Below are 26,170 nucleotides of genomic sequence, written 5' to 3'. Positions count from 1 at the left end.
AGTGTCCTGTGCTTTGTAGGGTGACAGTGGCATCCCTCTGTCAGTCATGACAACCAAAACTGTCTTTAGACATTGCCAACTGCCCTCAATTGAGGACCACTGTACTAGACCAGTGCTGGATTCTATAAGATTAATGGCTCCCACCCATAACTGTGCACTAAGATCACCAGGTAAGTGTGCACCAACCTCAAGCCAAATACATCAGAATCTCTGCGGGCCGGGTCCACGTATCACATTTTGCTAAGTTCCCTAGATGGTTGTGATGTGCCATGCAGACCAAGGATTTCTGTGTAGGATGCTGTTTGCTAAGAGGGTGTTTCCTCGCCTGTCTCTTTCACTTTATGAGGTGAGCCTGTAAGCACTGGCCCTGTATTCCTAATACTTTCCTGCCCGGTTAGATGATACTGAAAAGTGGCTAAGAACTTTAAAGATAGGTGCACCTACCTGGTATGATACTTTGCCAAGGACTGGCTTTTCCACCTGGAGAAACTATCAGTAGAACACCACTAGTAAAGTAGACACAATAGTACTTACCCTCTAGGTTTGCTTGAAAATTAAAGAGAACATGCATATAAAGACCTCAGCACAGAGCTTGACACATGACCATCGTCATCACCACCATCACCATCACCACCCTCTCATCACCATCATTATCATCACCACCACCATCATCATCATCATCATCACCACCATCACCATTATTATCACCACCATTATCATCCTCTATCATCATCGTCAGCTTCATCATCACCTATCATCATCATCACTATTATCATTATCACCATCACCATCATCACCTTCAGCAGCATCACCATTACCATCATCTCATCACCATCATTATCATCCCTATCCTCATCACCATCATCATCATCATCATCTTCGGCATCAGCATCCTCATTATCACCATCATCATCCCATTATTGACTGTCTTCCCTACTGAAAGCCCTATGTGGGCAAAGGCCTGTGTGTCATTCACAGATGTATCCTCCATACTCAGTTGGGTTCCTGGCATCTGGTCATCATTCAGCAAGAATAAACTACATTGTTTTTCACATCTTGGGTGTAGTGATGTTCAACACAAGTTTTGCTTCATCTCCTCACTCAACAACTACACATTGAGCACCTGGCAGAGAACATGCCCTGGCCATGTGCTGGGGATAAAAAGAGGAAGAAACTCCAGTCCCTGCTCAGGTCCTCCTGGAGGAAATAAATGTACAAGTGGCTTCTACTAATCCTTTAGGATTGGGTTAGAAACCCTTCTCCATAGTGTGACTATGGAGTAATTCTCCATAGGGTGAGTAGCCATCCCAGCTTACCTAGGACAAAAGGGTTTCCTGGGACCCAGGCTTTCAATAATAACTTGGGAAAGTCCCCGGCAAATTGGGATGAGTTCGTTGCTCTACTTCTTTGGCTACTAAGCTTAGGGGCAAGGAGCTCTCATGCCATAGAAGGCTGCTTCAAACAATTGGAGGTGTGGAGTACAGTGGTTAAAGGCATTGCTCCAAAGCCAGTGAGTCTGAATCCAGACTCCAGCCCTGCCACTTACTAGCTACGTGAACTTGGGCAAATGACTAAGCTCTTTAAACCTCTGTTACCTCATCCATCTATAAATAAGGGAAAACAATAGTTCTTAACTGAAAGGGAAAAGTAAATGAGTTAATACTGTGTACATGTAAAGTGCTTAGAACAATCCAAGTGGAGGCCAAGTAATCAGAAAATATTAAAATTACTATTAGCCCCTCATATATCTTATCATTCTTATTGGCTTTAGTTTTACTGCAAACTCTTCTTCATTTACACAGAAAGTGTTTATATTAAGGGATGCACACTTATAGAATATTTGCAAAACTTACAAAACAGATTTGAGGCTGAGCTTCCAGGGGCGATTCCCTGCACTATACTGCAGAAATGAGCACCAAGGAAACTGCTGCCTCTTCTAGGATCAGAAGCCTTCAAATCACACAGAAAGGGGCTGCCACAGCTGTTGGCTCCAGGACCACCTCCACGGTCCACAGCAGCAAAGCCAGCACACCATGCCCTCCCCTTTGCTCACCTGCCTCCCTGAGAAATCCAGGGTTCGCCTCTGCATGTCTCGGTGGTTGACTCCAGATGGCTAGCACACAGAGACAAGCAGGGCTTTCTTCCTGTTTTATGTTGGGAAGGTAGGATTTGAAGTACGTGAACCTATCAGAAACTGAAGAGAGTTTAAAAGATTTTGAGTAACCATAAATGTCCAAATTGCCTTAGATGGCTGGCGCATGTCAATTTGCTTCTCTAGTTTTTCCCACCAGAATATGAGCCCTTGAAGGTCAGAACCTGGGTCTGGTTCATTGACATATTCCTAAGGCATATCACAGCCTGGCAGTTAATGGCAATCACCATTCGTTAGATGAGAAATGATAAACTATGCCGATTACAAAGACCACTAGGTACAAGGCATGTTCTTCATCATGGAAAAATGTAAGCCACCCTCTTCCTCTATGGATATTCCTAAAGGCATGCACTTCCTTTACGCTGCACTGAAATGTGTTTTAACATTTGTGAAACTCTAGTATGGGCAGCATAGAAGATGGTGTGAAGGACAGCAAGGGTTCTAGAAGAAAATGACCTCAATTTTTGACTCAGCCTCTTCCTGTGTGCTACTCATGAAGTCCCACACCCCAGCCTCAGTTTCTTATCTGTCTAATGGAGAGACTCTAGCCAACCTCCTGGAGTTGTTGAAATGATTAAATGATATGATATAGGGCAAAGATTGTGTGCTCAATCTTTCTCCCAAGAGCGTGGACAAGGAGATGAGGGTACAGGGCTTGTGTAATACCAAACAGTTGGGCTGTTTCTTTCAGCCCTGAACCCACTTTTTTGTTCCTTCATGCCAAGTGGTTTTTCTGAATAATCTGGGCGCTTGATGTCAAGCCTTCCCTTAATGATGTCAAAACCACTGGTTCCCAAAATCAGTTACACTAGAATCATTTGGGAAGGTTTCTGAAATACCATTTGGGGTTGCCACACTGCTGCCAGCACCTTTAAAGCTGCTCCCCCTGCCACACACACACACACACACACACACACAAACACACACACACACACAGAGTGATTTCAGTGCTTAGCCCAGATCGAGATTCACTGGTTTACACAGACAACAGAAGTCACAGTTCTAACCAACAGTTATTCCTGTAGTTTCAGGAAGGATAAAAATCAACCTGAAAACAGAAATAGATCCTGACAGGGCTTAGAGAGAGAAGCCAGCATGGTTCCCCCATGAGAATGATGGAGAGGACAGCAAAGTCACTGACTGGACCTGCCAACCAGGGGTCACTTGGCAGAAGTCTTTGTTCCCAATCCCTGGTGCCAGATGCTACAGCAGGAGGTCAGAATGAACCAGAGGGCTGGGAGTGCTGGACTCTCAATTTCAGGACTACTTCTGAAACAGACTAGCCATGTGCCTTAAGAAAAGCCACCTAACCCTCTCTGAGTGTCCCTGTGTTAGTGTGTATGTAAGTGGAGAAAATGGTAATGCCTACCTCACATGAAGGTGGTTAAAAGAGAATGAGAAAGTGGATATGAAAACTCTTGTACAAAATAAGTCTCTTTCACCTCCCCGTACATTTCTTTGCACCTTCCTGTGAATCTTCAATTATATCAAAATTAAAACTTTTAACAAATAAATATTTTTCACTCACCTGTCTCCATTACCAAGCTGTCAGCAATTAAATTAAAAGAAGCATGACTTGCAGAGTTCTCTGTCCCCAGTACTCTGCATGTGCACTGCACAGGCAATGTTGAAATGCAACTTAGTGACAGTAATGATGACAATGGTGGCAAGGGCAGTGGTGATGATGATGAAGATAATAATGATGGTAATGGTGATGATGGTGGTGGTGGTGATGATTGTTATAATAATGGTGGTGGTGGTGATGATGATGATAGTGATGGTAATGATAATGGTGAGGATGATGATGATGGTGGTGATGATGGTGATGATGGTGATGGTGGTGAGGGTGATGATGATGGTGATGGTGATGGTGGTGATGATGATGGTGATGATAATGATTGTGATGGTGATGATTATGATGACGATGGTGATGATGGTGGTGAGGGTGATGATGATGGTGATGGTAGTGGTGGTAATGATGATAATGATGTTAATAGTGATGGTGGTGGTGATGGTGATGATGGTGATGGTGATGATGATGATGGTGACAGTGATGATGATGATGGTGGTGGTGATGGTGGTGGTGATGGTGATGATGATGGTGATGATGATGATGGTGATAGTGATGGTGAGGGTGATGATGATGGTGGTGGTGGTGGTGATGATAATGATGGTGGTGATGATGGTGAGGGTGATCATGGTGGTGGTGGTGGTGATGGTGGTGGTGATGATGATAATGATGTTAATAGTGATGGTGGTGGTGATGATGGTGATGGTTATGATGATGATGGTGGTGATGATAATGGTGGTGATAATGATGGTGGTGATAATGATGGTGGTGGTGGTGATGATGATGGTGATGATGGTGAGGGTGGTGATGGTGGTGGTGGTGATGGTGGTGGTGATGATAATGGTGATGGTGGTGATAATGGTAATGGTGATGATGGTGATGGTGGTGATATTGGTGATGATGGTGATGATAATGATGGTGGTGGTGGCGATAGTGATGATGATGATGATGGTGGTGGTGATGATGATGGTGATGATTGTGGTGGTGGAGGTAATTGTGGTAGCATTAATGAAATACAAACAACTTAGAGAAAGATGATATACCAAAAGTAATACCAAAATACATTGGAAATACCAAGCATACACTCTTGGAGGCAGGATTATTACAAGTAATTGTGGGGCTACAGGTTTGTTCCCTTTTTACCACCTTTCTGAATATTACACATTTCCTGTATGAACACATATAACTTCTACAGTGGTATTTTATTGAAAGACAAATCTACACAGAATAAAAAAAAAGGGTAGTTGAGGTCATAGAAAGATGCTGAGAGTCTACTCTGAACAAACAAAACTTGTATATAAATACGCATAGATGAAAAGAAAGAAATGATAGCTAATGCTGAGTACGTCTTCTCTCTACCCCTACAAATGCACCCAGTGGCATCTATATCTCACTGCAGGGGCTCTCAGCTCTGGTTGCAGAATCAATAGAATTGCCTGAGGAACTTATAAAAATACACCTGTCTGGTTTCACCAGAGGCCAAGTGAACCAGGGTCTGAGGTTAGGACACAGATGCTGGGCGAATCCAAAACTCCCAGGTCATCCTTGGTGCAGAGCAGGTGGGAACCACAGCCTCACGGGTTTCTTCTCATCACATTCGGATGCTGCAGTGAACACCTCCCAAAATGGCTGAGTCAGAAATGCAACACACTGGAGTTACATTTGTTTCTCTTCCTTATGCCACTGAGTGGCCCTTATGGAGACAGGGGGCTGCCCTTCCCCTGAGAGTGTCTCCCTGCATGTCCATCCTTGTCCCACAACTTCAGTCAATGCAGAATGTCCAGTACACTCACGGTTCCAGAAAGAGCCCTGGGCAGTGCCAGTGATGAATTATTCATCATTTCCCCACCAGTCATGCTCTCAAGATGGAGGCTGCAGGACCGACTCAAAGTCCAAAAATGTGGGAAAGTTTATTTATTTCTCCAAAACATTCCTGATTTGTAATGTGCTTTCTAAAAATGTTCTAGCTGACCAAGCCCTGCTATATTTAGCTACAGCATTGAAAAGAAATACTCTTTACACTTTATAAGGCGGGCTATGAAATGCATGAGTTTAGGGAAAACTGCTCCTCCAGGCTAGGCCCTTTCTCCCCAGGAGAAGGGTGGAGCCTCGGTTTTGGCTTATAGGAATGGTCTCAGTGCTGGGGGGCAGAAATAAAGAGTTGTATTCATTCCCAAGGCCCTTGAGTTCACAATGGCTAGACAGTCAGCCCTGGGAAGTCTCCTCTAGGCTCCTTGTACCGCCTGGGCAAAGCAAAGAAGCACCAAAGGAATGTTGCTCTCCTCCAGCCTGTGAAAATCATCTCTCCTATGGTTTTCCTAAGATCCCCTGCCGTGTATAGCAGCTTATTTTGCTTTTGGTTTCGTGTTCAAACGGTTGGATCATCTCAAGAGAGGAAACATGGCAACAAAAAGATGAAATGGATCCCAGCCTGCCCGGGCAGGAGGACTGCAGAAATCAGCCCCAGGAGCTTTCTGTTCTCGACAGAATCCTCTAACATGAGCAGCACTATTTGTTCGTGTTTTTGTTGCTGAACAGAGAAGTCATGAGTGGAGACTAGAGGTTACGTCTGTACACAGCCATAAGACTTAGCATGTATTGAGTGTTTTCTGTATGCCAGACATTTTACAAACATCAACTCATTTAACTCTGATGAGGTCCCATGCAGGAGAGATTATTCTTCCTGTTTTACAGATGAGAACCAGGGCAGGCTGTTGTCATGAATGTATAACCATCATTTAATTTATGCCCATTACAGCTCTATGAAGTAGTTACTAATGTTATTTGTACCCATGCCAGGAGTTAAGGGACAAAAGAGTTAGGTCACTGCCAATGTCAACAGCAAGTGAGGGCTCAGCTGCATTATAAGCCTCTGTCTCATGGGCTCCGAGGCCACACTCTTATCCAGCTTAAGGAACCCTCTTCCGGGGCCACCTCACCCTGACTAGATCAATTACTGAGGGGTAAGGAATCAATAAGATGCAGTTACAGCAATTGTTCCCATTGTTGGGTGTGTTGGAGTGGACCTGGAAGAGGTGGATAGGAGATGGTGACCAGCTACCTGGGAGAGATGAGAAGCCGAGAGATGAGAAGCCAAGAGCTCTGGGTGGTGTGAGGTTCATAATACTTTCTGCTGCACATTGCAAAGGCATGAGCTGTTCCTTAAAGTTCATGCTGTCGAAGTCCACGTGACCTCGCGAACTCCAGGGTGTTGTTCCTCACCCTTCCGAGTGGGCTTAACACAGACACTGCCCTGGGGTGGAGACCCTTTTTTTGTCCCAACTTCTTCTGGATTGGGCTTGAGGATGCCCTCACCAACATGTGGTCCACACATTCTAGAAGGGCAGGACAGCGTCAGCCACACAACCCAGTGAAGGCTGGGCCCTGTGGCTCACCCCTGTAATCCCAGTGCTTTGGGAGGCTGAGGTGGGGGAGTCACTTGAGGTCAAGAGTTCGAGACCAGCCTGGGCAACATGCCAGACCCCTCTCTGCAAACATAAAATTTGTAAAATAAGCCAAGTGTAATAGTGTGCATGTACGGTCCCAGCTACTCAGGAGGCTGAGGCAGGAGGCTGGCTTGAGCCCAGGAGTTTGAGGCTAGTGAGCTATGATTACACCACTGCATGGCAATCCAGCCTGGGCAAAAGAGTGAGACTCAGCCTCAAAAAAAAAAAAAAAAAAGAAAAGAAAAGAAAAGAAAAAGAAAAACCATTACTACTGTGCACAGTCAAAGGCAGTCCAGCAACTTCTCAGACTCCAAGACATCCAGGCAGAGATGCATGGCCAGGGCAGGCCCTCTCTGGAGCTCAGTTGAAGCCGAGGCCCTGCCCACCTAAGAGGGACCCAGATTAGTATCTACAGCCTGCTTCTCTTGGAAGCTTGCCAGATGGGAGATTCCAATCTTCTGGAACTCCAGATGCAGCCATAGGCATTGTCTGGGACATCCCAGCCTTGGCTTTTGTACATCAAGGTGTGGTCAGGGCAGCGGCAACTTCCTGGTCCCAGCAGAAGGACCCCCAGTGTGCTGGTCACAGTCAGCTTGCACAGCCCTTCCCTGGTCCACTCGCAGCCCCTCTTCACCTCCTCTGCAGGTTGACCCCTACGGACAGCATTACCTGGGCTACCTTGCAGGCTGGGTTTCTGGCAGGTTTCAGCCCATCGGAGGCATCAGATGAGGCTGGAAGGCGGAAGAGGAGAGGTGGGATATTTCCCTTCCCTCCTGTCTGCTCCAGCACTGTGGCTCCTTTCCACTCCAGCTCTGAAGGTGGTACCTGCTGCAGGCTGAGGTGGCAGAGGCAGGATGGAGCTGTTCTCACCCTTGCTAATCACTGGCGGTTTCCTTCACCCAGCCCACTCCTCCATAAATAGTCCTTCCACCCTGATCCTTTCCATGGAGCCATCTAAGTGGGTTTCTATTTCCTGCCAGGACGCTGATTCTTGTACCTAATGGAAAAAACAGGTTGGGACCAAATCTTTGTCCCATTGCTTCCTTCCACCCCCACTGCTAGTGTAAAGATACCTGAGTTGACTGTGACCCCCCCAGATTTCATTTGCACCCCATGGTGGAGAGCCTGAGCTTGACTCTACATCTGGCCTATAAGCCACACATTTGATTTGCCTAGTGCAATTGGCATTTGGATGCCATCTGAAGGGACAGAACTTCCCTCACCCCAATTCAGCCCAAGCCCCAGCACTGCCCGCTCCAGTGATCAGGCCCCACTCCAGGTCACTGTAAACACCTGTGGCCCCTGCCTAGCCCTGAAGAACTCAGCACTGGGGCCTCTGGATAAGGACCAGCAGAGGAGAGAGCTTGTCATGTGGCCATTCAGGTGTATTTAAAAAACTACTTTAAATGTGAGTCAAAAGAATCTTACTTTTCCACAAACTCACGCTTTTTATTTTTAATGGACAAACTTTGCTTTTTATCATTTATGTTTTTCATTCTGTGAAACAACCTTTATTTCATGGCAACAAGACTCCAGCCACCATGAAGCCAGGAAGTGCACAAAATCATGGCTCTCCCTCTATTTTCTCACTCCTGGGTGCAGCTGGTTACTGGAAACGTCACCTACTTTTGTGATGTTAACATTAACCTGCCAGGGTCTGGGCAGGCTGGCTCTGGCTTTCAGCTGTAACAATAATTATATGTGGCTAATTCTTTAACATACACATGGGCATACACTCACCACTTTGAGTGAAATGGTGAAGACCACCATTCAAACGGGCACAATTAAATCTGAAAATGCCTAAGCAGGTCTTATTCAGGTTCTCAAAACTCTTATGGTTCACTGGAGGCCCAGGAGGCCATTCGTTTCTAGAAGAGCCAGCAACTAGATGAGGCCAGGCAGAGCAAGAGTCCTTTGTAAAGTTCTCTGTCCTTGTGAACAGAGGGAAAAGTTCTCAAAGCGGGTGTCTTCCGTGACGTTTAAATAAAATCTGTCAGTTTCACTATAATAACACAGAACAATAAAGTTATCCCTGGTTCATACTACATAGAGAAACAAAACTATTAAAGCTATATAGAAATTATTATCTATTTTTAAAAACTATATAGAAAAACAAAATCTTTCAAATAGTATCAATACTTGGGTTAAAGTGAAAGGACTCAGTACTTGATCTGAGTCTCACGTATATTCAAAAAAGATACATTTATGAGCATTCATGTACACAGAACAAATACACACACCCCTACACATTCATGTATATATATGTATATACATATATATACACGCGTACATATGTATACACACTTGGTTATCAAACATGTGCCTGCCATATCCTCATTATGATCAGTGCACTCATATGTGTGTGGGTATTTGTTTGTGTGTGTGTGTAATCAGGGCTTGAACCAAAGATCATTTACAGAAGACAGATCTGTTCCCTTTGTTTAGATGAGAGCAGAGAGGTATTCCTTCAGATTGCCTAAGAGTACAATGATAAGCTTGCTTCTGGCTCACCCTAATTATAGCTGAGATTTTGTTTTAATTAAGAGCAGAAACTATTGACCTTATTGAGCCATAATTTTGAGCCAACGATTAAATATGGATCAATAGAATAGCTATTCGGATTGGTAAGACCCAAACCTCCTCTTTTTGGTTCAGGAGGAAGGAATACACATGAAATTATATAGATTACATAAAAATGACCTCAGTATCCATTTGTCTTAGCTTTTCTAAACCAGACGAAAGTTGGGATTAAATAGAATTTCTCTTTATGCACGTATAAACACACAAAGTGGATACATCTGCATTTTTTCTGTGTCATAAAAGTAATATTTGTACAATACTTTTTGGAATAGTAACTTTAAAATATGATCCTTTTAAAATTGCAGTATCAAATTATTTGCTTCTTCAAAACATAGCCATCACAAATTAACAAAACCTCCCAAGATAACGTATCAAACACAAAAAAGAAAAAGGAAAGATTAAAAACCGATTCAATACGGCAGAATTAACTCATCGTGCTTTCTGATATGGAGGCAGCTTCCTGGGCCCGGCATCCTCTCCACTCCTTCCCCTCCATCTGTGTGTTTACCCCTCAGAAGCCAGAGCCTCCTGAGATGCTAACACGACGCCCAGATATAATCCCAGTCTCTTCTTTCTTATTACACTGTTTGTTTATTTCCCTCCAGTAATCCACTGAACCAGTCACTGAGAGGTTAATGAAAAAACAACTTTATTCACAGAGGCTGAGAGTTTGGGATAGCAAAATATCCAGTGACAGCCCTTTCGCTACATTTTCAGTGAATCACAGTGAGCCTGGATCTCAGCAATGGCTCCTCCTGGAAGTTCTTCCAATCAAGGCTGGCCTGAAGTTTCCCAGAGTCTTCCCACTGGCCTGGGTAGAACCCAGTCGTGGAAGCCTGGTTCAGCATGGATATGAGAATGAATTTTCCAAAAGTCACCTCTATGCCTATGAATTATCCAATTACTCTGCCGGCCTGAAATGTCCTTTCCAACACATTGACCAACAGGCCCTCTGGATTCAAAGTTTGTCATCATTTTTAGACAAGTCCTGGAAACTATTTTAAAAGCAATCTTAAAGACCTCCCTCCCAACCTATTTCCAATAGTGCGTGACTACTTGTGTCTTTATCACATGACATAAAATAAAAGTGACTTAGAGGTTCAGAAAATTGCATTTCAGGGCCTCGAAGATTACCCAGCTAGAGATGGCATAGAGGTCGGTTGCATTTCCCCGGAAGTTGCAAGCTGAACTTGGTTGTGAACATCTCAATGTTCTTAATTAGATTTTTGTTGCAGACCTTTGCTCCCCTCCCCAGACTGCCAGTCACCTCTTTAAGGTATTGATTTAGCATCAGCCTCCAGGCCTGCCTGACAGGGCTGGGAGGGAAGAGCGGGCGGCTGCAGGGGGTGCGGGGGCCAGGAGTGTCTGGGAGATTCCTGCCATCAAGCCTCAGGTCCTCTGGGGCCCAGAGAGGCCCCTTTCAGCGGACACCAGCACGTCCCCTTATTCTTCCCCCGCATTCATCCCTCTCTCTCTCTGCATCTGCTTTTGGTTGTTTCACCCAACTTTTTAAATTAAATGTAGTCTTTCATTATCTGTTTCTGAAAAATATAGCGACCACCAAGCCTGGATCTTGAAAAAACATGGAAATCAAAACTCTGACATTGTCCAAGGCATATCCCCTCCCCCTCACACCCTTCCTCATGGTATCCCTTAAAATATTTTGATCCCTTAAAAACAAAAGCAAAAGGATAGGACGTCTGCTGTTGTGGGTTACAGAGCTGCATGTGTATTGGCTAATGAGCTATCATAATGCAAGAAGATGTTATATAGAGTGCACTTTCTTAATAAAAAGTGTTAATACAGGCGTTTCAAAGGTCAACGCTTAGAGTCAAGTATTTATGCAAAGAATAAAACATGTTCTTTTTACTACCCAGAAAGAAATTAAGAGAAAAATTCTCTGTTTAAAATAAAAGTGTTATTGCTCTGGGTGGTTATCAGCTTCTATACCTGAACATTGGTCATAAATCCTCATCGGGCCCTACATCTCTCAGAAAACCTGAAAACCCGGGGTCACCCCCGGCACCTCCACAACTTCAAGTCAGGAACAAACCCAGCTGTGACCACCCGCCACCCAGATGGGCTCAAAACCAAGGCCTGAGCCACACGGCAACAGCGAAGTAGGCGACGGTCATACGGGGGTCCCCGGTCGAAAGGACCTCACTGCACCTGTAAGGCCTGCCTTGGGTGGTCTGCGGGCCCTTGCATGCCCGGGACGCGCAGGACCTGCGGTGGGCGGCTGAAGACCACACTCCATTAGACAGGCCAAAAGTCAAGAAATCTCCCGCGGTAGAGGTCCCTGCAGGGCCCACGTGCGGTGCCCATGACCCCGCGGGGATCTTTTAAGTCTCCGTAGCTGCTCCCAGTTGCTGGGAAAAGTTTGCTTCGGAGAAGGCAGGCGAGCGCGCCCACCTGCGCGCAATGGTTGGTAACACTTCCCTGAACCCACAGGCCGACCCAGGCAAAGATCATTTTAAAATCCTCCGCCGGTGGGAGCTGTGGCCTTTCGCTCAGCGGAGGCTCAGGCTGGGCCGGGAGAAGAACCGTGCCATTGTTTGCTTTACTGGAAGTGGAGTACCGTGTCGGGAAGCTGCAGGGGGAAATAGGAGAGGAAGGGGATCCCGAGCTGGTAAAAGCCGCCTTGGACGTGCGGGTCGAGCATCAGGGAAGCGTTGAAAGGCGGACGGAGGCTGGAGGAGGCGGCCAGGAGCGAGGCACCCAGACGGCCGCCGGGCCCAGGCTTGGCACCCCCTAGGAGTTCGTCCGCTGAAGGCGGCTTCTGGCCCTGCTTTCCCGCCAGGATGCTGTCTATGCTGAAGCTCTTGGACTTGTCGGAGCTCTTCGGAGAGCTCCGGGAGGCGGGGCGCAGAGGGGACCCCGGGCCGTCCCCTGTGCGCGCTGGCTGGCCGACCGCCACGGCCGCTGCGCCCTGGGCAGCGTCACCGGCGTCCTCGTTCGGGGACGCGGTCCCCGGCCAGTGGAGGGGCGCCGGCAGAGAGGGGCCGTCCAGGAGGGGAGAGGGGCCGGCGGGCGCTGCCTCCAGGCGGGAGATTGCGGGGCCCGAGCCCCCTGCCCCGCTCCCCGCCTCCGGCTGCGCCTCCGCGCTGCGCTCGTGCGTCTCGGCGCGGGACCTCTTGGCCTCCGGGGCCCCGGGGCCTGGCTTGGGCTTCCTCTTCCGGCGCCGGTAGTTGCCGTTCTCAAACATGTCCAGGCAGCGGGGGTCCAGCGTCCAGTAGCTGCCCTTGCCTGGCCGCCCTTTCTCGCGGGGCACCTTGACGAAGCAGTCGTTGAGCGAGAGGTTGTGGCGGATGCTGTTCTGCCAGCCCTGCCGGTTGTCGTGGTAGAAGGGGAAGCGGTCCATGATGAACTGGTAGATGCCGTTGAGCGTGACCCTCTGCTCGGGCGCGTCCTGGATCGCCATGGCGATGAGCGCGATGTAGCTGTAGGGAGGCTTCTGCGGGGTCTCGGCCCGGCCCGAGGCAGCTAGAGCAGCGGCGGGGGCGAAGGCCAGAGGGAGCCCGGGTCTCTCGGGACCGTAAAGATACAGCATGGGCGAGGCGGCCAGGGCAGGCAGCCGGGGATCGAAGAGGTGACTCATGGCAAGCGAGAGCCTGCGCTGCGCTCCCCGCAACGCAGGAGACCCGGGCGGCCTAGGCACTGCGCCCCGCGACGCAAGGGCCCTCCCGGGGAGCCAAACGTGCCTCTGCCTCTGGCTCTGCCGCTCTCCCGGGCCGCTCCGTGCTCTGTCCCTTCTTCATGGCTTTAAAAATGTTAAATAATTGTTGTAAGTTTGCTGTTATATGTTGACTTAGCCCTGGAAAATAAATTGTCTATGATAAACAGTCCTTGTGTTCTCAGCCCACCCACATTAATTAAAATTTCATTGCTGAAAAACTCCAAGCTTTTCCCTCCACGTGTCTTTTTGATACCAGCCAATCGGTTTTGGGGCTATTCCTTCATTTGTTTATAGAATTAGTCTGTTGATAAGTCCGCCCACCCAAGTTGAATCAAGCTGTGTTTATTTGGAAAAATTTCCGGGCACCCAATATATAAACGCACTGATCTGATGTTTGAAATATCACGTCCACCCCTTGACGCTGTAAGCACACACAGTCAGTGAGGCAGGATGTAGACTGCGGTGGCTCAGAGCAGGGTCTGCTGAGCCAGGAAGGAGAGGTGGAGATGGGGGTGGGTGTGCAGCGATGAGTTTTACGCTGGCCTGGGGGAGCCCCATAACGCCAGGGCCTCCCACAAAAGGCCTTTTCTTCTCCCAGGCTTAACCGGAGATATCGAGATGCCACAGTCTAGTAAAACACTTTCTGAGGTCCTAGGAACCTTTTAGATTGGGGCAGGGAGAGTATCTAAGAAGCCTGAGTGTCTGCTGAGAAGGGGATGCGGCCCTCCCTGGAAAAACAGGTGGCAGACCCAGTAGGAGGTGGCACTCTCTAGGGACCTGCTCTCCCACACCCTCCCTTCCAGGGCTCTCCGGAAATCGGAGGGAAAGTGGACTCTGGGAGCCCAGTCTCTCTGGAAGGGAAGGCCTAAGGCACTGGGGGCCTGGGGAAGAGCTCATGGTCCACAGCTCCATTGAGGAAAGTTTCAAAATAAACCCATTTAGAGAACCGGGGACAAAAGTAAGGTCCTCCTGATGGGGCCAAGGTTGCAAGAGAGGAACACCATAAAAGGAGGCCGTGGCAGCTGGCGCGGGAGGCCTGGTATTTGTGAATGTGGGTCTCCAGCTTTATATTCTGGGCTTTCCTGTTTATAACAAGGAGGGGGTTATAACAACTTTACAAGTGCATGCAGCTGGCCCGTGATTACATTAGGCATTTGGGAAGCCTGCTTGCTCTCCCTGTATCCACCCACCCTGGGGTGTACGCGGCCCTCCACCCCCATCTCATTTTACATTTTCCCACATCACTGTTGGAATAAAAAATCCTGAATCATGCTGATTTCGAAGGGGGCCTCTCTTCCCCACTCCACCGGTTAGGGTAAGGGTAGAGGCACCTAGTGTGACTACTTCCTGTTTATGATCGCCCCCTGAATATTAAAACACACACACACATTCGGATAACTGGCGTCTCATTGAGCAAATCGTGTGAGCATGTCAAAGAGATGAGGGAAGGGGGAGGATGGCAGGTGGGTGTAGAAATGGCCCACTGCCAGTGGGCCAGGAAGGAGGGAGAGGCACCGAGGGCACTTACAGGGGTAGGGGGAGTGTCTGCCGCTGCCACACCCGGCTGAGGATGTGAGTGCCCAGGTAGCCTCTGAACACGGAAACGTGGCGGGCATCCTTTTTCAAAATGAGAAAATCAGAAATAACCCGTGTGTTTGGGGTTCCTGGGTACCCAGCCCATGGAATAAGTAGACCGCAGGGGAGCCGGTAAATTTAAAATACCAAAAAGGAAGCCGCAGGAAGGGTGGAAAAACCGGTCTGGGTACCGGCACTGCCTGCGGGAGTGACAGGCCAGTCCCTGGGACACCTCGGGCCTCCCTCCGCGGCCCTGCTCCTCTAACGTGGGTCCAGCGAGCAGCCCGGCCGCGCCCGCCTAGGTCCTGGGGGTGAACCTCTGGCCAGGAGGGGCGGGGCTTTGTCCTTTCGTTACCACTCGCTCTCACCCGCGCACCCCTTTCAAACTTGGGGTGAAGAAACCTCAATGCCAGCGCCTTTGCAACCCGCAGGCCCCACAGTCTCTGGGGTCACCCAACCTCTCCGGGGCCGCGCGCCCCCAGCAAGCTCAAGTTTGGATCCAGTTCCTTCTCCAGCCTCGGCGCTCGCTCCAACACACCCAGACCGAGAGATAAACCGGTGTGACTATGCAACCCTTTCCCCACCTTCCTATCCCACAGCCCCTCCTGGAGCTCCCCACGCGGCACCCGAAGTCCAGCACGCACATCCCTGCCTCTACCGAAACTCCCGCCGTCCCGGCGCGTCTTCTAAACTCTAAGGCAAATCCGAGCATGAATTTGTACGGTGATAAATACTGCCCGATTTGGTAATGGGCGGGACGTGGGCGGAGACACGGGAGGCTGGTGGGCGGGGCACCGATAGTAAAGCAAAAAAAAAAAAAAAAAAAAGAAACAGACAGAGAGAGATTAGGGGAGAGAGAGAAAAAACAAAAAACAAAAAACAAATGCCCACGCTCTAGTCGCGGTTTGGAGACGCACACCCAGCCCCGCGCGTTTGCAGAAATCCGCAAAGTCTCTGGGAGGTTTCAGCTGTAGAACTCTGGCTTTGCGCCCCAGCCCGGCTCCAGAGCGGGTTTGAATCCCGGGCTCCCGGGTGATTGATGAGTTTGTAACCTGAGCCTAGGAGGGGCCTCTGTTAGAAGGAGCCCCGCGCTGGGGCAATTTCCATATTTCCGGGGAGTGCAGGCTCAAGCCCTGGGAGTCCGAGAGCGGATGCGCCCTCGTGCGGAGGCTCTGTTGGCTGAGGCCAGAGCGAAGGGCCTGCGGGGGGCAGCCGAGCCTGGGAGACGGCCGGGCGGGCCTCTAGAACGAGTGTCCTAGAGAGCCGGATGGGGACACTGAATGTTCCCTGTAGATTCATAAGCCTCGGATCCCAGAAAAGCGCGTCATCTGAGAAGTCACTTGGTGAGGGCTCACCTCCCAGCCTGCAAGAAAAGCCTGAGATCTCTGGCCTGCCCGGATGCTCCAGAAGGACTGGAGTTTCCAACTCTGAGGCTTGAGCAGAAACGGGGTTCAGCGTGGGATGAGGGTAGTCAGCCTCCTTCCCAGTCCTGGGACAAAGCGCATGTGCGCTCCTCAGGGAGGCAGATCGGAGACCAGGCATTGGTGATGAAAACGGCCTCAGATAAAAAGGCTGACCGGTAAGAGACAAGAGCTCCTCCCACTGCGCCCCAAGCCATCCACTCAACCTTCCTCACTGGAAAGCAAAAAGCAGAAACCTGAGTTAACAGTAATCTGTGTCGCTTTCCAAATATCTGCATCACTTTTCCAAACGTAAAGACAGTTACCACATGTACGACGTGTGTGTGTGTTACATACGTATGCATGATTCAACCACGTGTAGCATGTTTGAGAAGAACTGCGGTGGAAAGATGAAGGGTTTAGCCCCTCACCTTACTGACAACCTAAAAACATTGGAGACAAAGATGATAATAATATGAATAACTAAAATATATTGAGCCATTTCATCGTCACAGCAGCCCTAATAGAAACCTTTTGTCGCTCCCATTTTGCAAACCAGGAAACTGAACAACGCCCTGTAAGTTAACCTGCCTCAGGTGTCCCATGAGGAAGTGCTCCAAAGACAGAAAATCATCTTACAATAGCACCAGGTGTGGATACTCAGGGCTCCATGGAAGTTCTCTTGCCAACCCTTACTAAATCTGTGAAAGGCAGCCATGGCAGATTCACCCATTGGACAGATGATGAAACTGAGGCTCGGCACAGAACACCCCAAGACCCTGAAAGTAGGAAATGGCTGCACAGGGACCACAGCCCACGTGAGTGTCCTCCAAAAGTGGGTGCTCTGGGGTCTGACATGCTCAGGTATCTGGAAGGACTCAGAGGCAGAGATTGTCTGGAGTATACAGTGGGAAAGGGGCCCTCCAGAGAGGAGAGGGTGTGCAGCACCCCTGGAGCTGGGAGATTCAGGACATTATAAGAAAATCCCAGAGTCTTTGCTTATGTTCCACCAAAACCCAGAAGACCTCTTCCTCCTTCCCTCCCCGCCCACTTTGAAAAGAGTGGAAGATTTCCAGAGCTGCAGTAGCAGGGCCCAGGGCCTCCCTTCTCTTGGGAGGCAGTGAGCGGGACATGAAGGTAATGGTGGTCCCACTGAATTCAGCAAATGCAGAAGGAGACCCAAAAGCTGGGCGGGACTTCCCAAATGATGCACTTATTTATAGCACACCTTGTTCCCAGAAATGATGGAAAGGCTCTAAACAGAGGCAGTTGGTGCACATGCTCTCACTGGGTTTTTGAAAAGCCCAACCCTCTGCTTTCCCTGTAGAGCAGGAAGGTTGAAAAAGGAAGGAAAAGCCTGGCAGAATTAAAGGTGAGTGGCATCTTCCCAGACACAGTGGCGTTCCCCGCCGGGGCTGCATAGCACGGTATGATAAATGCAGGTCACTCAGACCAAAGATTCCTTTCTCTTCCTCTTTTTCTCTTCTGTGTTCCACGTAAACCTTAATGGCTGGTCATGAGAGTTTACTATGAACAGGACACTATGGAAGCACCTTGCCAACCTGTGTGACATTCATGAATCCCGGAGATAACCCTCTCAATGCTATGACTGTTTTCAGCCGAGAGACTGTCCCAGAGTGCTTAAGGTGATCTGTCTGATGTCACCTGAATCTTAGTAAGGGCCTGAGTTGGTGCACATGGATTCGGCCTTAGAGAGAGGGACTCCACTAGGAAGGCCACCTGTGAAAGTAACACAAGACAGATGGAGACCCAGGGCCAGAGGGCCGCTGAGACAGGTGAGGCCCAGGGTCTCCATGACCTCGCAGCCCGGGTGGGCATAGACTGACGTTCCAGAGCATGAAGCTGCACCTCAGGACACAAAGGGGGTGGAAGCCTCCCAGCTCCATCCCCTAAATGGGTCTGGGATGCCAGCAGCTTTACCAACCATGCCCCCTTCCCTCTTCACAAACCCACCACCCAGGATGAAGTCCCCACAAGGCTGACACTCAGACAAACCTAGCCCTCTGCTTTTGCTCTACAGCAGGAAGGTTGAAGAGGGAAGAGAAAGCCTGGCACAAATTACAGGTGGGTGGTGTCTTCCCAGACCCAGTGGCTGTCCTTGAAGAGCGGCTGCCAGCCTTCCAATCTCCCCTGCAACCGTCCGTCCCCTTCCTTACATGCCTATGTCAAAAAGCAAACATTTCAAACGTCTTCGTGAGCTGAGGCCATGCAAGAGGCAGGCAGGGAACGCTTCTCAAAGTTTGGGAAAGCATTTCAAATATGTGGTGCAAGAAAGTGCTCACTGGGAGGCAAGGGGCGGGCTCTCTGGGTAGCTCTGACCCGGCCTGTCCCACTCACCTGGAACAAAGGCACTGGACTCCAGACCCCCAACCAGCCTCAGCCTACTGGCACCTAAGGCATAAAACCTCAGGTCTCTACTTACCCACCTTCATCCCACTGAGAGAGTCAGACAGGGACCCAGGCAAACACACGTTCCCAAGGTGCCAACCACAGGCTCGGAGACCCCAGCACTTTCTCAAGACACATGGCTCTGCCCACCCTTCAATGAGTGTCTTATCTTGGTGTCTCTATCTCCACCCAGCTCATGTTTTCAGTTAACAATAAGTTCCCATCAACCAACCATGCCCAACACCCCCACCCCCTTTTTTGGATGGGGGTGGGGAGGAGGAGTGAGGAGACCTTCACCAAGCACACAGGGTTCATTTTCACCGGTGAGCTGGGAGCTCTGTTCACAAGCCTCTCCCTGCGCCAGCAGCAACCCCCACGCAGTCACTGGGTAAAGAGAAGGGGACGGACCCCCGAAAGATTTATGAGCCAAGCGCAGAAGTTCCCAGGACCCTGTGTTTTCTTCTGCGTCTGGTTTCTGATCTTCAAGTCTTGGTGGCAGGAGGGTCAGCAGCATAAGTGAGGCCCCATGGCAGCAGCCCTGGCTATGCCCAGAAGGGGAGTGCAGTGCAGCCCTGGCCACCTGATCATTTTACAGATAAAGAGACCAAGGCCAGGGAGGGGAAGTGGTTTGTTCACACAGAAAGATGTGGTCTTCTCATTCCTAGCCCAGTGCTCCAGCAATTCCCAGACAAAAGTCACAGCAAGATTTGCATCTTCAGGGATAGGTCACCTATTCCAGAGCAGTGATGGCCTTTTCACCACAGACCCAAGCCCAGCCTTTGAGAGGCCTGGGCACGGCCAGCAGGATGCAGGCAGTCCCTCTTCCTGAAAGCTGTGAACTTGGGGTGGAGCCTCAGAGATTACACAAGATGGCCCATTCCAGGAGGCTACTCTGGCTATAGCCTCTCTGGGGCTGAGAATGTACGGGATGCTCAGAGGCCATGGGGGTCTCTCTGGGTGGCCCATATCTGTCATAACTGGACTGTGCTTAGAGTCAGAGGCCACCCAGCCAAAACCCGCCAGGGACGCAGCGTTAATTCAATGGGAAGGTCTCTGCCATGGTGTTCGGGCACTTTCATTTTATTTGCCACATCTTTGTGATTGGCCCTGCGATATCTTCTTACTGGGTCAGGAAGGCACAGGGTTACCAGACAGACTTGGTGCAAACTGCATTTGCGTGGTCTGCAGAGGCGCCCCAGCCCAGAGTCCCTGCAGCCTGTGGCAGACACTCTGACCCTACCATCCTCAACCTCCTTTCACCTTTCCTTGAAAGGCCCAGAACCTCCTGAGGACCAGAAGGCGACAGGAAAAGGTGGTGGATGAGTGGATCAAGAATAGCCAATGCCCTGGGCACGTACTTTTTGTACACTGGGCAGCAGACGAGCAGGGTGGCTGCCAAGACGCACAACTGTTGGTGAGAACGTTGGCTATTCACAGCACGTGCTGTGGAATCTTCCCACTCCGCTGGGAGAGCAACAGATGCCCCAGAGGCCATTAAGCCCCCAGGCCTGAGGTCCACACAGGCACTGCAGGACGCCGGGGTTGCAGAAGACCGGGGCTGCACAGGGCTCTGAGCCAGCTCACAGCACAAAGGGCCACCAGCCTTCTAGCACTTACCGCACCTATCCCTGTCCCCACTGAAACGAGGAAGCCTTGAGTGACAGGGTCCTCAGATGAGTCCCAAAATCCCCAGGCCGCTACACACTAAGGGCCTGGTTCTCCACTCTGCTGCCGCCGAAGACCTGAATAAAGCTTCAGATACAATCCCCCAGTTGCCCACGTTCCCCAAGGAATGGAAAAAACCCCTCCCGATAACCTCCACAAGGGCCACTCACTTGGGCTTCCGGCCCCCACACAGCAGGACTTCTTTAAAAAGGCTTCCTAAAGGTGCAAAAGCCCAGCGTAGTTTCAACAGCAGAGCTGGGGGCTCTCAGCCACACCGTCGCTCTCCTTTATTTTCCGTGTGTCTCTCAGGCCTCGCCACTAACAGGACACCAACAGTTTCAAAGCTTACGATGAGGGCAAGCTTTCAGAAAGATTTCTTTAAAACGTCTAGGGAAGGGAAAAAGCCAGCTCGCTTACCGTCTGGAATACTCTCCTCTTCTCCTGGGGCAAATAGCATGAAGCGAGCAGAAGTAAAATGAAACCGTCACGGCAGACGCAGGCAAGGAGCTTGGGCCACCTTCTTCTGCAGCTTGGAGAGGGTCTCTCCCCACCCCTACCTCCTTAACTTCCTCCTCCTGTTCACTCAACCAAAGCCCGTCTGGCCTGTGGCCTGCTGAAAGTCTAGCACCCGGACACCCGGGAACCCGCACATTATGAAAAAGAATGAGACAGCCTCCAAGTCTTAACTGTGTGCCACCTCTGGGGCCACAGATTGAAAGAGTCTGTGTTGCACATGTGGGGAAAATTATTATGCTTTAAGCTTCCCCTATTTCTATTTCAACATAGCGTGGAGATAAAGTGCCATGTTTAAAACAACAAGAAAAACACCTGGGTTACGCTCAGCGCCACGGCATCAAGCAAAATCACCTTTAGCAAAATCATCTGGTCTTGAAACGTTAGGCTCACAAAGAACTTCAGCATTAGCAAGGTACAGCTCACCTGCTGGGGTGGGAATTGATGAAGCTTTGGTCCCCAAATTCACACAGAGAGGCCAGCAGGGGAGTGGTGGACTTCAGCCATTGAAATAGATAATAAAGCCATTTCGTCAGCTACATTTCACAAAAACTATGTTGCTATTAAAAATGTAAAAGACGAGATATTAACATTGAAAACAAAAAATCTCTATTATTTAACATATTGAATAACTTGAATTTAGAACTCTAAAAATATCATAAATTATTTTTGAAGGGTAATGAGGTTTTAAAATTTTTCACTGCGATGAGGGTGTAGATTTAGACATGACATTGAGAAGTAATAAAGTCTGAAATTCCCCTCTGATCTGGCTGCTAAGGGGGATGGATATTAAACGCTAGAAAATCCGTCCCCTTCAGACCTTCATTGGCCCAGTTCAAATTCTCTGGAAAACTATCAAAGCAGGCAAAGAGGCTCAAATTTTATAAAATCGGGGGAAAGCAGGACTCACCCTGGGTTGCAGTTAGCAAACGGGAAATGTTTATTCTTCCCTTCCTTCACCTCCTAAATTGGGGACGGCTGGACACTGAGATGGAGTGGCACTGTTTGTTTTGACAATTAGCATGTTTTTGTGCATTTAAGAAAACGCATCACGGCAAACTCATGGTCCGGTCCTTCAGGCAGCCCCCTCCAACTGGGCGGTTTCTCGAAAAGAAAAAATCCCAGAGTGGGATTTTGAAATTAATCAAAAGCCTTTTTCTGTCACTAAACAAGACAGCAGGTGTGTGCTCCTATTCTCTGGTCGTTTTTATGTGTCTACACATATACCCACCTGTGTAACAAAAATAATCAAAGCAGGTGGGTTTGCAAACACACCTCGTTTTTAAAAAATCCAGCAACACAAACACTGTCCAAACTTTGGGCAGAAAAAACAACATGGGTTTATTTTAAGGTAAGTACAACAATTAAGACCACATAAGACAAACATAGATGAAGTTAGATTTTTTAAGTTTTTTTTTTTCTTTTAGGAATACTCAGGGTGGAACCTACTATACAAAACCATCACACTTTGTAAATAAAAAGTATCAGATACTTGACTTCTTTATCCACCAACAAAAAAATAAATTATTTTCTTGTTTTGTAAAAGACCTACAATGGGAAAAAGAATTATATCTCATAATTGTACAGGAAACAAAACCCACATCGGTTTCTTGAATTCAATTTGGCAGTTAGAAATGGTTGGGCAAGATGAAAAACTTATCCAGTGAACTCAACTTTAAATATTATATTAATGGCTCTGAACAACAACAACAACAACAACAAAATAGCCTGATTACAAATCCACACATTTGTACAGCACGGTTGGAGAAATTTAAAATTACACACAGCACATATATTATCTATAGAGACCCCCATACACCTATGGGGACCCCTACAGAAAGTCACTAGGGGCTCGCTATGGGATTTGGTCCATAACTTAACTTTTGAAAACTCAGGTCGAGCACAGCACAGCCGTCCTGGTAGGGGAGGGGGATTTTAAGACCAATACTCATTTTGTTGGGCTGCGTCCCTTTGGAGGGGTTTCCTGGGATCCCAGAAACGGGGCGGCGAATTAAAGTTACCTGCGCTCTTCACAGACGGCTGGGGGCTAGCGTGCCCGCTCTCTGCTCCCGGGTCTGAGAAAAGGTTGGTGGACATGTTTTGTTTCTTTTTTGCGTCTCTGCAGCCCCTTAACTGTCTGGTTGGGTCGGGGCTGGGAAGCGAAGCCGGAGCGGGCCGGGGAGGGGAGGTCCCGGGACAGGTCAGTATTTCGTGCAGTCGTAGGAGTAGGGGGCTGCGTGGCGATAGAGAGACGGCGTGGATCTGTAGGGCAGCTGACAGCTGGCATTGCCACTCACCTGGGACTCCCCGAGGGTCGAGTTCTCAATCCCCAGCCGGTGGGAGTTGAACATCTCCCGCACGTTGGGGAAAGTTTGCTGCTGGGCCGCGAACGTGTGGCCGGGGAGGTGGTTCAGGTCCCCGCTGTGGTTGAGATACCAGGAGGCCGCCTGGGCCGCGGCGGCCGCGGGCTGCGGCGTCGGCTGGGGCTGGGGAGCCGGCGGGGGCGGCGGCGCCTGCGGGTGGTGGTGGCCGTGGTGCTGGTGGTGGTGGCCCGTGGCGGCGAGCGCGCCCTCCTGGCCGGCGGCGAGGTTGAGAGCGCTCAGGGGCGACGTGGGGCCGCTCGGGTGGTCCGAGAGGGCCTCGTCCAGGGCGGGCGGGACGCACATGTGCGCCGGCCGCTCGGCCCCGGTGTACAGGCTCATCGCTCGCATGCTGCACTGGTAGCCCCCGGCGGCCCCGGCCTCCAGGCCCTGAGCGCACGGCTGGCCGTAGGCGGCGGGCGGCGCGGCGGCGTAGGGCAGCGCCAGCGGCGGCACCACCAGGCCCGCGCGTCCGGCCCCCGGGCTCAGCTCTCCGCCCGGCGGCGACGTTCGCAGGGTCATGATGTTCTCCACGCTGAAGCCAGGCAGCCCGTTGGGCGCCGCGGCGTGGTGCTCGGGCAGCGAGCCGTCGGGGGAGCCGGCGGGCGTGGAGGCCGCGCTACGCGGGCTGCCCTGCAGCGCGCTCTCGGGGCTCAGCGTCTCCACCTTGGTGATGACCGGCAGCGCCGGGGACGCCGCCTCGCTCTTGATCACCACCTTCTTCTCGGCCTCCTTGGGGGCGTCCGCTAGGTGGGGGGTGGCCGGGGCGCCCTTGGACGCCACCGGGGGCGGCTCCTTGAGGTGGGCCCGCTCCTCCTTCTCCTTGGACACGTCCTTCTTTTTGAAGCGCCGCCGGCGCCGCAGGAAGCTGCCGTTCTCGAACATGTTGTAGGAGTCCGGGTCCAGGGTCCAGTAACTGCCCTTGCCGGGCTTCTTGTCGTCGCGGGGCACCTTGACGAAGCACTCGTTGAGCGAGAGGTTGTGGCGGATGCTGTTCTGCCAGCCCTGCTTGTTCTCCCGGTAGAAGGGGAAGCGGTCCATGATGAACTGGTAGATGCCGTTCAAGGTGATCTTCTTCTCGGGCGCGTTCTGGATGGCCATGGTGATGAGCGCGATGTAGCTGTAGGGCGGCTTCACCAGGTCCTTAGGCGCCGCGGGCTGGTGGTGGTGGTAGGGCGCGTAGGAGCGGCCCATCCCCGCGCTGTACTGCTCCGGGTGGCCGGAATAGACGCCCATGGGGCTGGCCATGCCGCCGTAGCTGCCCGCAGCCCGGTAGTAATTCTGCTCGCTCAGGTAGGGCACCACTCCCAGGGCGTTGGGGTCGGACACGGAGTAGCGCGCCTGCATGCTGCTTCCGAGACGGCTCGCCGGCGCCCGCGCGCACGGACTGCGGCCGGAGGAGCGAGGGGGGCCCCGAGAGCGAGAGAGCGCGAGAGAGCCAGAGGGGGAGAGGAGGAGAGCGGGAGGGGCGGCCCCGGGCTCCTGGCAGCCTTCGGGGCGAGGGGGCGCGGGCGGCGGCGCTCGGGCCGAGCAGGGGCGCGCGCTTTCAGCGGACCGGGCGGATCGGCATCCTGGAGGGCGCGCCCCGGGCAAGCGCAGCGCCGGCCCCGCTCCTCGCTGGCTCCAGGACCCGGCGGCGGCAGCGCGGGCAGGCGGGCGGCCGCGGACCCAGCGGAGACGCCGCGGCCTGGGGACCCAGGTGGACCCTCGGCCCGCGCGAGGAGGGGCGCAGGAGGCTCTCCAAGCCCCCAGCGAATCGGCAGCCCCGAGGGTCAGCGCGCCGGGGTCCGAGCGGCTGCCCCGCTGAGCCCAGAAAAAGAGGCCAAGTCCCTTTTAGGGATTGGGAAAAGTTTCAAAAGTCTTCTTGCTGAAAGCGAGTTTTTACTTTCCTCGGGCCACGCCCCCTCCCGGAACTTTGAGCCAATCACCCGGCAGCTGAGAGGAGTCGGCGCCAATCGGGGCGAAGAGCGCAGGAATCCGTCGGCTCTAAGACCCGGCCGCCCCGGCCTCCGCGGCGACTCCGTCTTCACTTGAAAAGACTTTTTAAAAAGTTATATCTTATTAAAATTTATATTATGATCACATTTTGGTGAATGGGCCCACATGCCCAAAACAAAAAAATAGCCACTTTCCTCTGTTAAAAAAAATCAATTTGAAATATAAAATAGAATGGATTAATAGAGTAAAATATCTCTCCCAAAGACCTTGTAAGTAGCAATGATCCTGGGACATTTTTCTTATTAATGAGTGATGAAGCGAATAATTAGATTTCCTAATTATGGGGGCCCAGGTGTAATGGATTCAAAGCAAACGCGCTGGATTGGAATGGCAGGGCCTCTCCTGGATGTTATACTTATTTAATCAAATAATTAATCATCAACAGGGAGTTTCCAGGCTCGGGGTCGTCAAGGATAACCTATCGAGGTTTTAGAGGCAAACCCTAGAAACTGAGTTTTCCTCGTCCCCGCCGAGAAGCCAGGCAGCGGAGTGGATAGAGGGGAAGGTAGCAACGTGCTGACTGACAACTTAATCCTCCGAATTCGCGGGGAATTCGGTAAATCATCCGCGTCGCTGCGAGCAGTTTTGTGGGGTTTGGGGAAAAGGGTGAAGTGACTCTATTTCCCCCTTTCGTCTCCCGCGTGGACACTCGCAGCCCACCAACTTCAGCTTCGAAACTCGTCTCCCTTTTCCCAGGTAGAAATTCCCTCTAACAAGCTGACCCCGCACTCCCAGAAGACCGGGACAATGCAGCAACCCACCGGGGCCAGGCAGAGCCGAGTTCCTGGGCCCTGGGAGGAGAAACCCGAGCCTGTTTTCCGCGGGG

The 26,170-nt window shown here is 50.8% G+C and overlaps 2 protein-coding genes across 3 annotated transcripts; both read right to left on the bottom strand.

The window, feature by feature from the left end:
- Positions 1-9,916: 9,916 nt before the first annotated feature.
- FOXL1 (forkhead box L1) lies at positions 9,917-14,229 on the bottom strand. Its single transcript, XM_004058105.5, has one exon. The coding sequence runs from the start codon at positions 13,344-13,346 to the stop codon at positions 12,309-12,311; it is 1,038 nt and encodes a 345-aa protein (XP_004058153.3). The 5' UTR covers positions 13,347-14,229; the 3' UTR covers positions 9,917-12,308.
- Positions 14,230-21,907: 7,678 nt separating this feature from the next.
- Positions 21,908-25,200, bottom strand: FOXC2 (forkhead box C2). 2 transcript variants are annotated; one of them, XR_010131610.1, is made up of 2 exons: positions 23,008-25,182; positions 21,908-22,090 (listed from the first exon to the last, which is right to left on the bottom strand). XR_010131610.1 is itself a non-coding variant. In XM_031002872.3 (1 exon), exon 1 carries the CDS (start codon positions 24,691-24,693, stop codon positions 23,188-23,190), a length of 1,506 nt encoding a protein of 501 aa, XP_030858732.1. In that variant the 5' UTR covers positions 24,694-25,200; the 3' UTR covers positions 22,303-23,187. The 2 variants fall into 2 exon arrangements, 1 of the variants encoding a protein (XP_030858732.1); XM_031002872.3 differs by lacking the exon at positions 21,908-22,090 and having other exon boundaries at positions 22,303-25,200.
- Positions 25,201-26,170: the final 970 nt, after the last annotated feature.

Source organism: Gorilla gorilla, chromosome 18 (genome assembly GCF_029281585.2).
Source record: "Gorilla gorilla gorilla isolate KB3781 chromosome 18, NHGRI_mGorGor1-v2.1_pri, whole genome shotgun sequence".
Taxonomy (NCBI): Eukaryota; Metazoa; Chordata; class Mammalia; order Primates; family Hominidae; genus Gorilla; species Gorilla gorilla.
Note: the sequence above shows the minus strand (reverse complement) of the source record. Positions and strands in the feature narration are given on the sequence as shown.

Coding starts and splice junctions, on each gene's coding strand:
- FOXL1 (XM_004058105.5), bottom strand. CDS start 13,346: ATGAGTCACCTCTTCGATCCCCGGCTGCCTGCCCTGGCCGCCTCGCCC.
- FOXC2 (XM_031002872.3), bottom strand. CDS start 24,693: ATGCAGGCGCGCTACTCCGTGTCCGACCCCAACGCCCTGGGAGTGGTG.